The sequence below is a fragment of the Spinacia oleracea genome, chromosome 6 (genome assembly GCF_020520425.1).
Source record: "Spinacia oleracea cultivar Varoflay chromosome 6, BTI_SOV_V1, whole genome shotgun sequence".
In the NCBI taxonomy this organism is placed as follows: Eukaryota; Viridiplantae; Streptophyta; class Magnoliopsida; order Caryophyllales; family Amaranthaceae; genus Spinacia; species Spinacia oleracea.
In genome coordinates this window covers 100,137,236-100,149,933 of record NC_079492.1, presented here as the reverse complement: position 1 = coordinate 100,149,933, position 12,698 = coordinate 100,137,236, and the positions used below count along the sequence as shown (strand labels likewise).

The window sequence follows — 12,698 nt, the reverse complement described above, 5'->3', positions numbered from 1 at the left end:
GAACAAATTTAGAACATCGTTGAATAAATTTAGAACATGGTTGAATAAATTTAAAACATGAGCTTGAAATTTTAGAACATTGTTGAATAAATTTAGGACATGGTTGAACAAATTTAGAACATGGTTGAACAAATTTAGAACATGGAGAGTGTAAAAGTGTTCTTACCGTAAGAAGTGTTCTTACATAAGGAAGTGTTCTTACCGGATCCTTCCCCTATATATATATAGAAGCATGGACTACAAGATGGGCTAATCAAAATCTGCCACGTGGATTGTTGAGGTAACACCCACCCATGTTGGTGTTCTAAGTACACCATGCACATCTATGGTGCGCGCAGTAATTCCAAACCGTGAAGGTCGAAAGTGTGGAACCCCCTCTTATTGGTATATCAAAGTATATCGTGATGCCTCATTGTGTGGCCTATGATGGGTGGGCCTAACCTAATAAATTTAAACGATTTTTTCATGAAATGACCTTGAGGTTTCACGGAATGCACTAAATACCCCTGCGCATTTCAAAAACATAATATACCCCTATTTAAACTTATTTGCACCAAAAGCCCCTACACTTAACGGTTAATTTTTAGTTTGAATTCACGGTTAATTTTTAGTTTGAATTAGTCTTTAATTAATATGATTAGCCCTTAATTAACCCTAAATTTAACCATTATTTAATTTTCTAAGTTTATTATAATTAACTTTTTTTTTTCTCTTATTCTCTTCTCTGTCCTCTCCCCTCCCCTGATTCTCTCTCCGAAAATCGAAGAGAAAGGGCGGAGGTCGGCAGTGGTGGTGTGGGCGCAATGAAAGATCGAATTCCGGAGGGCAGAGGTACATATTCCAGTTTTCGACCTTCCTCGTCCTCGCACACTAGCGTAATTTGTAAGCGCCACTGTCACTCTTCGCAGAAGAACCCTAAACCTCACCCTCCTCTACAAAACTCCATCAATGGCAGCAATTCATCAATGGCAGTTGGTGGAAAAGGTTCCTCTCTCTCCCCTGCCTCAGTTTTCTTAGTAGCAAACAAGCTCGCTCAAGTACGCATCAATTCTTCCATACTCGAGAGATTATCATCATCTTCTTCATCGAACAATAATGCTTCTCCCTCAATCAATTCTCTCATCGAATTTCCCCAATTTCTAACCGTAGAAGAAATTAGAGCTTCCTCTACTCTTCTCTTGTCCAAACTCTTGCTCTCTAGCTCCACAATTCATGCTGAAATCCCAAATTTGATTTGTCAAACCCTAAATTCAGAATTGACGTATTTATGTTTTGATCCGATTAATGTAACTGAAGAGGAATGTGTATTCAATTCTTATTTGTCTGTATCTATATTAGATGGTGTCTCTGTGTTATTGGAGTATGGGGCTTCGTGTCTGTCCCCTGTCTCGGAGGCGATGGCGCCTTTGTCGTGTGAGGTTGATAATGGTGGTAGCAGCTTCGATTTGGAGTTAGAGGAGGTTGATAATGGTTGGAGGAGGTTGAGAATTTCCGGAGAGAGAATTAGGGGAGGGAAGAGGACAAAGAAAAGAGGAAAAAAGAAAAAAGAAAGTTAATTAAAAGAAAATTAGATAATTAAATAATGGTTAAATTTAGGTTAATTAAGGGTTAATCATGTTAAATAAAGGCTAATTCGAACTATAAAAATTAACGATATTAGACTTCCGTTAAATGTAGGGAAATTTGGTGCAAATAATTATAAATATGAGTATATTATATTTTTTGAAACGCGCATGAATATTTGGTGTATTCCGTGAAACCTCAAGGACGTTTCATGATAAACCGAAATTTAAAATCCACGCACCGTTTCATTACCGAGGTGAGTTGTGAAAATTTGGCCGAAAACTAGAATGAATATTTCCCATTTCGTTTGTTCCTCTTTACAAGGTATATAAAACTATTTTCATAAAAAACAACATGCTTTTCATCAAATTCTACGACATTATCTCACTAGATAAAGAGCTAGATGGGCATCACCTCAAATCTCGAAAGGCCACTAGATTGAAAATTTCATATGCAGTCGAATGACGAGGGCGGAGAGGCCAATATCTGATATGTATTTCAAGATACATATTACCCCACTAAACGACAAAATAAGGATAAGACAAACATTAAAACATATGTCATTTTTCAAAGAATGTAGGTCATTTTTCAAAAACATGTCATTTTTCAAAAATAAATGTCATTTTGGACAAATGGTTGCCATTTTTGAAAAACCGATGCCATTTTTCAAGTATGCCATATTAAAAAAAGAATTGATTTTGTCCTTTGGCGGTAGTCTTTAGCCAATTTTGTTATTTAGTGGGGTAATATGTATCTTGAAATACATATTAGATACTCCCTTCGTATTTATTTATTTAAGAGATATACTTGTCATTTTTAATAACTTATCAACCCCACCATCCACCATCTAATTAAATAATACATTTAATTTAAACTATGACCTACCATCCTATTAAACAAATAATTTCATAAACCCACCACCCACCCCACCAAAATGACATGGTATCTACTTGTTTACTTATTAAATAACTAAACAACCCCACTTGCTTTATTATTTTATTTTATTTAATTCTTTTTCTTAATACCGATGCCTGGCCAAGTGTATCTCTTAAATAAATTCGGAGGGAGTATTGATTTATACTTCCTCGTGGAATGACTGCTATTCGCCTGTTCACAACCATTTTCAGAAAAAAAAAAACTATGACAATCATCCAATCATGTAGACTAGAGAGCTATTATTTCACATTAATTACCTGCAGTCGAACAAGAACTATTCCATTTCAGATCTGAGGATTAGTGGCTTAAGTTAAGAGGACAAAATTTCTCATATAGATTTGTCATATCAAGGCATCAAATATCAATATGGGATTAATAAGAAAAACACCACGTGAAATTCCCTGATAGAACTCAACATAGAGAGAGTAACCTTTGGAAAAGGAGCTAATGACAGAAGTCGTTCCCAGCATAATCACACATAAAATCTCAGTACAGCAAATACTCCGTACTACAAATATTTCAGGTTCTGCCTCAAACAACTTGAACCCATCACAAATCACATCCCAAATCACCTACTTAGATCCACCACCAATATCCTTGACGCCACAAATTTGTTCTTCTCCCATGGCATTCTGAACACTCACAATCAGGTCTTTTCCATCCGCAAATCCTTCCTTGAGCTGTTGTACATAAAGCAATGCAAAATATTGGTAACTTGACAATTGTATAGAAATTAAGATCCAAAGGGGAGTTACTATGATCACATTATAAACTTGCAGAAATACTTTAGTTCATAATTTTTGTACTTCAGCCCTCTTTCAACTGAAGTGAGTGATACACAACAACAAAAACCTACTAAATCCCAAGACAAACGACAAAATACATAGGTTCCTTGGAAACTTCAAGTAGCAAACTTACAGAAAGCACGCATCCAAGATCCAACACATCCCCAATATGTCTAAAGACAATTCCAATAGTCATGTCCATTTTATAATTTTATGTACACTTGGTAAGTAACATTTGAGACTACAGAAACTTTGTTACTAGGATTATTTTGATAAAAATGAAGGAACTTAAATATAAAGGGTAAAGTATGAAAAAAAGGAGTAAAGCCATCATAAGCAATAAAATCAGCACTCTTTTAAATACAAAAGCAGTTGTAACACCTTGAAATTTCTTTGCACACTCCCAAAATTTTACAAAAAACCCTCCATCTCCTTTACTCTCCTAAAACTCCCCCGTCTTTATCCCTACCTCTTACCCAACTTCTAGGTCACCTTTCTAGTGTAAACTGCCTTTTTCAAAAATTTCTAAACACTCCCCTCTCTTAAAAAGGAAGAAAATCCTTCATCTTCCCCCTAGGCTCTTTCTCTCTTCTTCTCCAGATTACAGTATGGACTCCCAGACATGTGAAATTAAAGGATTATAACTTGGTAAAATAGAATCTTTTCATCATATAAAGAGTTAAGGACCATAGAAGAGGGAATAAGCAAGTTAAATTATGTAGCGCACTGTAGGTAAAATACCTGCTTAAGAAGAGTTTCATCAGTTGGCAGCTTCAAGTCATCCTTTGTACCTCCACTCTCAGTCAGCAGGCTAACCTGAAATATTATTTGGCTTAGACAATAGCTGACCAAAAAATAAAAGCTCAAAACAAATAAAACCACATTAGATATTATTGTACTTACAAAACCATCCTCAGCTATGTCAATGAGCTGATAATCGGTACGATTGACGTGGGGAACCTGAAAACCATAATAAAATATATAAAAGTTCAAGCAAAGGACACAACGAAGAAGAAGGAAGAAAGGAAAAAACTGATAAGGTAGCGCACATCACAATTGTGAGAAGATGGAACAATATCTTCAAGCTTCTTCCCATTGAAGATGTCAATACCAACAAAGTTACACTTAGCATGACCGTGCTTGCCAGTTTTAGAAGTGGAAACTTCAACAACCTGCCACATAAAATCAAGATTTATGGTGAGCGATCTGTTCTCAATGCATCCAGAGTTCTAATAGTGCTGTTTGCAATTATCAACTTTCCCTTCTAAGTTGCCATCAAATTAAAAAAAAAAATCATTCCAGCATAAGAGGTCAAAAACACACTGAAACACTTGAGGTCATGGTGGTCAATCGACAAGTTAATAACCAATTAATTACCCTTCAACTATTAATTAACCAAATATTAGAAGAAGCAAAAAAACATTGATGATCCTTTCCCCGACATTTCTTTCAACCTTAGTCTAAAAAGTGAGGCCCATTACATAGGCGGATAGGCTTACAGTAATACACGCACATAGAAGAACAGCTCTGACATTTCATTCACAAGAATCACAAGAGCACAGAGAGAGAACTCAAAATTTAAAGTAAGAAAACAGCCGAAACATAATCGAACTATCACGAGCCTGTGCACATGCTCGACAACACCAAGAAAACCATGGACTCAGTCCAAAACATTATTACCACAATACTATAAATCCACATCCGAAAACTAAAAAGTAACTTTGATACAATCTACAAATCCTAAAATTCAAATTGAAAATCGAAAATCGTATCAGTATTCATCCTCAATCTAATACAGCACATCTGTTTCTCTCAATTACGCAACAGATCATGTCATAAAATCAGTACTCGTATCATTTAAATATGAATGCCCCGGAAAAACACAAATCGATTTACATAATAAAAACAAATGAAAACCTCCACTCTCCAAACAAATCGAATGGGAACCCATATCCAAAATGCCAAACAAATCAAACATTATCTGTACAAATCGATCACACTAAAACCCTAAAATACGAACTAATAAATGTAGTGAAATTATTCAATTTCAGGTTATTTTCCAGTGAAATCCATGGAAATTTGAAATCAGAAAACTACACAGAAATTTGAAAATCAGAAAACTACACAGAAATTTGAAACAAGAGAAATTGGTGTTAAACCTTGCAAGGGCGATTCTTGATGACGATATAACCGTTCTTACGGATGGTACCAGCTTGCTGTGGGTAGGTCTTTGAGGCGCCAGCGTCAGCCTTCGATTCGAACTGGTGTTCTTCGTCAGACATGGCTATGGGCTTCAAGTCGAGGAGAGAGGAAAATGAGAAACCCTAATTCAGCAAACACACAGAAAAGCGCCGCCGTGCGCGTAGATAGAAAGCGAATGTGCTAGTTTAAAGAGTATTCTTATTGATCGCTTAAAGACTATTTATGGAGTACGGAGTATACAAGAGTAAGGTTTGTTATTGATCGCCCTTCCGTTCCTAAACGGTTGTCCTATTTGACATTTTGTGTGTTTAACACCAAATATAATTTTATATTTACCGCCTTAATTTTACTAAATGTTTTAAATTCATCATCTTTTAATGGTTTTTATCCAATTTTCGGTCTATGTAACCCTATTTAACTAATTTCGTCATCAACAAGGACAGCAGCAAAGCTCCAATCGTCGGCTTCGTAGATTTGTCCAGGAACAGATCAACCCGAATAGAAGATAGGTCTGAAGTAGGTTAGGCCCTGTTCTTTAGAGCTGAACTTAACTGAACTGAACTGAACTGAACTGAACTGAACTGAATTGAACTGAATTGAACTGAACTGAACTGAATGCTCCTGAACTGAACTGAACTGAACTGAACTGAATGCTCCTGAACTGAACTGAACTGAACTGAACTTAACAGAACATATTACCGAAATATATAATAAATAATAAATAATAAATAATAAATAATAAATAATAAATAATAAATAATAAATAATAAATAATAAATAATAAATAATAAATAATAAATAATAAATAATAAATAATAAATAATAAATAATAAATAATAATAATAATAATAATAAATAATAAATAATAAATAATAAATAATAAATAATAAATAATAAATAATAATAATAAATAATAAATAATAAATAATAAATAATAAATAATAAATAATAAATAATAAATAATAAATAATAAATAATAAATAATAAATAATAAATAATAAATAATAAATAATAAATAATAAATAATAAATAATAAATAATAAATAATAAATAATAAATAATAAATAATAAATAATAAATAATAAATAATAAATAATAAATAATAAATAATAAATAATAAATAATAAATAATAAATAATAAATAATAAATAATAATAATAAATAATAAATAATAAATAATAATAATAAATAATAAATAATAAATAATAAATAATAAATAATAAATAATAAATAATAAATAATAAATAATAAATAATAAATAATAAATAATAAATAATAAATAATAAATAATAAATAATAAATAATAATAATAAATAATAAATAATAAATAATAAATAATAAATAATAAATAATAAATAATAAATAATAAATAATAAATAATACTCCCTCCATTCCTTTTTGTTCTTCCCGTTTCTATTTTGGGCGTTTCTAGTATGCCAGGCAGGGCTACATTGCCCCAGATTATGAGCACCCTACCTGGTATACCTATCCCGCAGAGGGATATGGAGCTCCGGATTCTATGGGCACCTTCACACCTAACCAGTACGGAAGGTTTGGAGCGGGTCCTAGCGGGCATGGTGGCAAAGATGATGGTGATGATGTTGATGATGATGGCGGCCAAGGCCGTCACTGATGATGATGAGGATCGAGTTGGTTCGATACCCCTTGAGCCAATGAGGACATTGTCTGATTTGGTTTGGGGGGGTTTCACATTACTTGTACATTGTAGGTATATTTTTCTTTTCTTTTCGCATTTCTTTATTTTGGTGTGTTTCTTTGGTGTGTTTATTGCTTTGTAGAGTAGTTTATTGCTTTGAAAAAAAAATACAAAAATACGTTCCGATGAATACAAAATCATGCTTCCCTGTGCCCCTTGAGCGGAAATTGTTTTGATTCTTGGTATTTGATGATGGGCAATGTAGATGTGTTAGCCATGATTTGATATTCGATCGCTTTGATGCCTTAACATGAGTCAACTCCGACTAAATACTTGTGGACTTGGTGCTTGACTAGTTGACTTGGTTAGGATGTGTAATAGCTTCCTGGTGTGTCATTGATTTTGAGTATTGGTTTGCAACTATTAGTAGTGTTTTATGACTCATATACATGCACATTGTGGAGGACGAAGGCATTTTTCTATTTAGGTAGCCTTCAGATGAATTTAGATATATTTGTTCCCTCTTTTTCTACCCATGTTGTGCTTGTGCCCTTTATTCGGTGACTAACCATATTACAAGCCCATGAAAGCCCCATTGGTTATTAGTCCCAAGACTAGCTTGGGGGAGCTAATAGTAGTGAGGTGAGGGAGTTGTAGTGTGATACATTTTGAGCATATTGAGTATTGAAAAAGGGAGTTTCTCTCATCATGATAGTTGTTAAAAAAAAATGAGTTGAAAAATGAAAGAGGTGAGAAGATGTGAAGGTTTTCCAAAAGAAAAAAAAGGAGAAAGAAATTGAGCAAAAAAGAGAAAAAAAAAGAGAAGTTCATTATTTTCAGAAAAAAAATTCAAAGCATTGTGTCATTCAAGTATTACAATTCCTTATCATTATGAGTGATTGGTTTTATAGATGAAAAAGGGCAAGAAAGTATGGTGTAGTTCATTTGATTGTTCATGTGTTGAGTGGGAGAGTTGTGGTCATCATTTGTGATTGATCATGGTTGTATTTAGGATTTATGCTCCTCAAAGCCAAGGCTTTAAGCTCACATTATATCCAAATTTACCGCGCCCTTACCTAAGCCTAACATTACAAGCTTTGAAGACCTTCCGACCTTTGTGCATAGAGTCGTACTTATGTGAAAATAGTTGTTTATCAATGCAAGTTATGACATGACACATTCCGAGTCGACTACTAGGTTGAGTGTATGTTTTTCTAGACACACGAGTGTTGTGTTTGGGAGGGCATTGTTCACTTATATGATGGGAGGGGAGCGAACGGGTACATCTTTTATCCGCCACATAAATGAGTGACGAGTGTGTGAGCACTAGTCTTGAATTCCAATGTGCATTTGTGGTTCACTTTGCGTGACGATTGTTAAGAAGGATTAGCGATTGAATGGATTTGATTGGTTGACATTGATTCATGCTTGTTGGATTTTACCTTGGATTATGTTTTCATTTTGAAATATGTTGGGGGTGAAGTTGGTCTTGTGTTCATCGATGATTTCCTTGCTTAGGGACAAGCAAGGATCTAGCTTGGGGAGGTTTGATATGTGCGTTTTATATAGTGTTTCACCTCCGTCCCTTAGTACTTTTTATGTGTCAAACGTGCTCTTAGGAGCTGTTTCTAGTACTAATGTGTGTTATTGAGTGTGCCTTGAGTTTCAGGTTTGATTATGAGAAATTGGTCTTTTTAGACCCGTTTCATGTTGATCTAGGCCACTATATGAGCCCGAGGAAGTTCGGGACCTCCATCGTCGACTTTCGGGAGCCTTGGATGCTTATGGTTGAGCACCGAGAGTTAGACTCAGTGATATGGGCGAGTTATATTGAAGATTGCAAATCGCCCTGGAAGCTGAGGACGAAATGCAACCATCGCGCGGAATTGAAGCAAATTGGACTCATCAACGCGCACCCGATCGGGCGCAGCTCGCCCGATCCGGATCGGGTGGTAATCCGGAAGCTTATGTGGAGAGTTTGCAATCCGCCCGATCGGGCGGATTTTGGCCCGATCGGGCCGACTATCGAGTGCATCGCCCGATCGGGCGAAGCGACGCCCGATCGGGCGACGCCAACCTCCTGCACTTATGCGCGAGTTTTCTTTCCGGTTTTTGGCTTGTATTTTGGGCAAACTATAAATACTAGCCCCTTATATTTTTAGAGATCTGATTTTCTAGTATCAAACACTTAGTTTATTTTCCTAAGCTTAGTTTTCTCTCTAATTTGTCCCAACACTTAGTTTTATTTCCAATCAAAAGTTCAAACTTTATTATTCCATTGTTCTTCAATTAGGTATTGTTCTTTATTTCATTCATTTCTTTTGCTTTAATTATGTTTTCAATTATGCTAATTGCTTTGTTTATTGTCAACATGCTTGAGTAGTTTAACTTCTAGGGTTTGGGGATCCATGAATTAATATGATGGGATATTGAATAATTGTGATTGTTGGCTTGTGATTAATTCCTATTGATTGGTTTATTCCACTATTCAATTAGATTTGCGCAGGTTTAATTGCGTAGTTATGCAATATCAAGTTAAGATTCGAGAGATGCAATTTGATGTTTAGGCTTGTGTCAATAGGTAGAATTGGGATTAATAAGTAGCGAGAGCCCGTTAATTCTAAGTCTATGACTAGTATCGATTCGAGAGAGCATGCTAGTCTAATTAATTACTTTGTTCATTATCGTGATTGTTCATTGTCCTGGATTGTTAATTGCTGGTGAACCTATGCCCTAGATTTCCTTAATATATTGATTCATACTTATTTAATTATCGTTCGTAGTCTTAGTTTACAAACAATCAACCAAATCTTGTTCCCAATAGTTTAGTTTAATTAATTAATAGTAGAAAGAACGCCTGTCTCCCTGTGGATTCGATCCTGACTTCCCTTGCTACCTAGCTAGTGGACCTTAGGTTATTTTTTATTAGGTGATACGACTTTAGCCTGTCATATCCCCCACTAGAAAATCATCTACCTTGCCCATATTGGTAGTTATATCCCACTCCACCTTGGTGATTTGGGTTATATCTAGCTTGGTGGTAAGGAGCTTGATTACTTAGGCCATGGGGTTGGCCATAGAGAGTTTGTCCTTGATAGCCTTTCCCCCTATAGTTTCCCCGACCTTGGTGATCAAACCCCCTACTTGTGAGGGGGTCGAAAAAGCGCGAGGCTAATGCGTGACCTCGTCCCTCGTGGGTGTGACGATTCTTTTTATTCAATCAAGTGTAATTGGATTTCCTGTGAGTATACACCCAATTGACTAGTAATATAGGAGTCGCCATTCAGTTTTTAACGACAATGAGAAAAACTGACACAACCCGGTTATCGTGACATAAAGGGAGTGCAATTATGTTTGACCACGACGACCGTAGGTTCCCTTGTGATCCCTGGTGTGGGGATCTCTCAATATACACCCGCAAGGTAGAGATTGAGGGTTCGGGGGACTGTAACTACCGAGAGGAGTACTTCGCTCGTCGATAACTCCAGAGGCAGGATATCCTTACTAGCTCAGCATAAATAATTGAAGGGACATGCGTCAACTATTAAACTAATCTGAGTTAATTTTAGCAATATGCAACATATAATACTAATTTGATCGTGATTATCTGATTTAAATAGCATTAAGGGACCTAGCATGATAATCCGATTTCCCAAAAATATCATATTTGTTAGGCGTGATAGAACAATCAGATTAGGTTAGTTTAACAGTTCATAAAAAGGGTGAGGAAAGCAGTTAAATCATCGAAAAGGGACATATTACGACGCACCCTTGAGAGGTGCGTCACGGTTCTCAGAAAACTAACCAATTTGACTTTGCTATTTCTCCTTTTTATTTAACGAATCTCAATTATGGGACAGGATACGTTCTGTTCGATTTATGGATCGATTGCGACAGAACGGGTGAACAATTTCGCAGCGAGAGGCTTAGGCTAAGGGTTGGAGTCAATACTCAGAATATAATTATGTGTTGTTGTGTCTGTTTCACGTCGAATTTAGGGGCCTATTTATAGAGAAGAGTTCGTGGAAAGATAGAATTGCAGAGTTCTAATCCACAAAGAATTCGGAAAAAACACGTACCTAGGTATTTTCAGCGCCCAGGCCTGGGCGCCGAAGATTTCGGCGCCCAGAGCCAGGCGTTGAAAATAGGGTCTAGGCTGTTTTCTTTAGTCAGATTCGGATTCCTGAAATCCGTAGAGTTTGAGATTAATTCGAGTCTTTTAGCGCGTATCAATTTTATGACGGAATGCGTCTGGGCCCGTTACGAACTCTAGGCTCGTTAGGATTTTAATTAATACGTAACTCTTATTTCTGAATCATATTAGGAATAGGATTCTCGCAGTTTTCTATCTCATTTAGGATTTATGTTGGAATGCAACACCTAATTCTGACAGGTTTCTATCTTTTATGATTTGCCACTTTTAGAAGCTACCTTTTACGGCAGTTACTATTTTTAGCAGGTTTCCATAAATAGCAGGTTTCGGGTGAAATGAAAAGGGGAATTGAGATTCGTTTATTTCATAGGAGATGCGTTGTCAAGTGGAGATTTACGTCTTCATCATCGAACCTTTCCCTTGCGGGAACGGGGACAAAAGTAGGTGTCTACAGTTAGCCCCCACTTTGACTGAGTCTTGGAGTAAGACGATGGTCAAAGTATTAGACGGAGTGCGTCACACAAGCCATGGTGTATGTGACCTATTTTGCGAGGGTCTCACGAGCCCCCGAGTGATAACATTTGACTTAAGGGTCATCACTTGAAGTGTCGACATATCCCTCACGTGTCATTGGGATTTGTCAACTGATAGTATAGAAACTTCCTCACTTCGTCATTGGAAGAATCTAAAGGTGCGTAGAAACTCCCTCACTTTGTCATTGGGAGTAGCTACAGAGTTTTTCGAAATCAAAGCTATAAAGTGTAATTGGGCCTGGCCGAGCCCAATCACGAGGTAAAAAATGTTTTTAAAGATTCTCATTTTCAGGGCTAGCTAAACGAGAAAACCCCCTTGTTTTTATAGGACGTAAAACGAAGGAAAATCCAGCACCCTTGTTTTTATAGGACGTAAAACGAAGGAAAATCCAGCAAAATTTATCGCTGCAGCGACTAAGGACCTGCGCGGTTTAGTGGTGCAGACCCCGCCGGCTGAAGATGGTGAGCCTGTCCGCTGAGGGTGGACGCCCCGTTCGATAGAAGTGGACGAATCTGTTTTGATGTTTTTGAAAATAAGGACCTACGCGGTTTGTGACGTAGAACCCGCCGACTGAAGATGGCGAACCTGTCCGCTAAGGGTGGACACCCCGTCCGATAGAAGTGGACGAATCTATTTTGAAATTTATTTTGCTTTTTTGAAAATAAGGACCTACGTGGTTTGCGCCGTAGACCCCGCCGGCTGAAGATGGCGAGCCTATTTTAAATTTGAAGACTTTATTTTTGTCGAAAACTGAGGACCTACGCGGCTAGTGACGCAGACCCCGCCCGCTGAGGGTGGGCGAGCCCGTTTTATTTTGAAGATTTTATTTTCTTTTTATTTTCGAAAACTGAGGACCTGCGCGGCTAGT

The 12,698-nt window shown here is 36.5% G+C and overlaps 1 protein-coding gene across 1 annotated transcript; it reads right to left on the bottom strand.

The window, feature by feature from the left end:
- Positions 1-2,845: 2,845 nt before the first annotated feature.
- Positions 2,846-5,688, bottom strand: LOC110803307 (eukaryotic translation initiation factor 5A). Its single transcript, XM_022008811.2, has 5 exons — positions 5,444-5,688; positions 4,334-4,456; positions 4,188-4,244; positions 4,026-4,100; positions 2,846-3,179 (listed from the first exon to the last, which is right to left on the bottom strand). The coding sequence occupies exons 1-5, from the start codon at positions 5,564-5,566 to the stop codon at positions 3,072-3,074; spliced, it is 486 nt and encodes a 161-aa protein (XP_021864503.1). The 5' UTR covers positions 5,567-5,688; the 3' UTR covers positions 2,846-3,071.
- Positions 5,689-12,698: the final 7,010 nt, after the last annotated feature.

Bases quoted from the DNA above. Each gene is read 5' to 3' on its own strand.
- LOC110803307 (XM_022008811.2), bottom strand. From the start codon at position 5,566: ATGTCTGACGAAGAACACCAGTTCGAATCGAAGGCTGACGCTGGCGCC. The intron at 4,245-4,333 runs GTGCGCTACCTT...TATGGTTTTCAG, and splicing joins CATCTTCTCACAATTGTGAT to GTTCCCCACGTCAATCGTAC. The intron at 4,101-4,187 runs GTAAGTACAATA...ATAATATTTCAG, and splicing joins ACATAGCTGAGGATGGTTTT to GTTAGCCTGCTGACTGAGAG.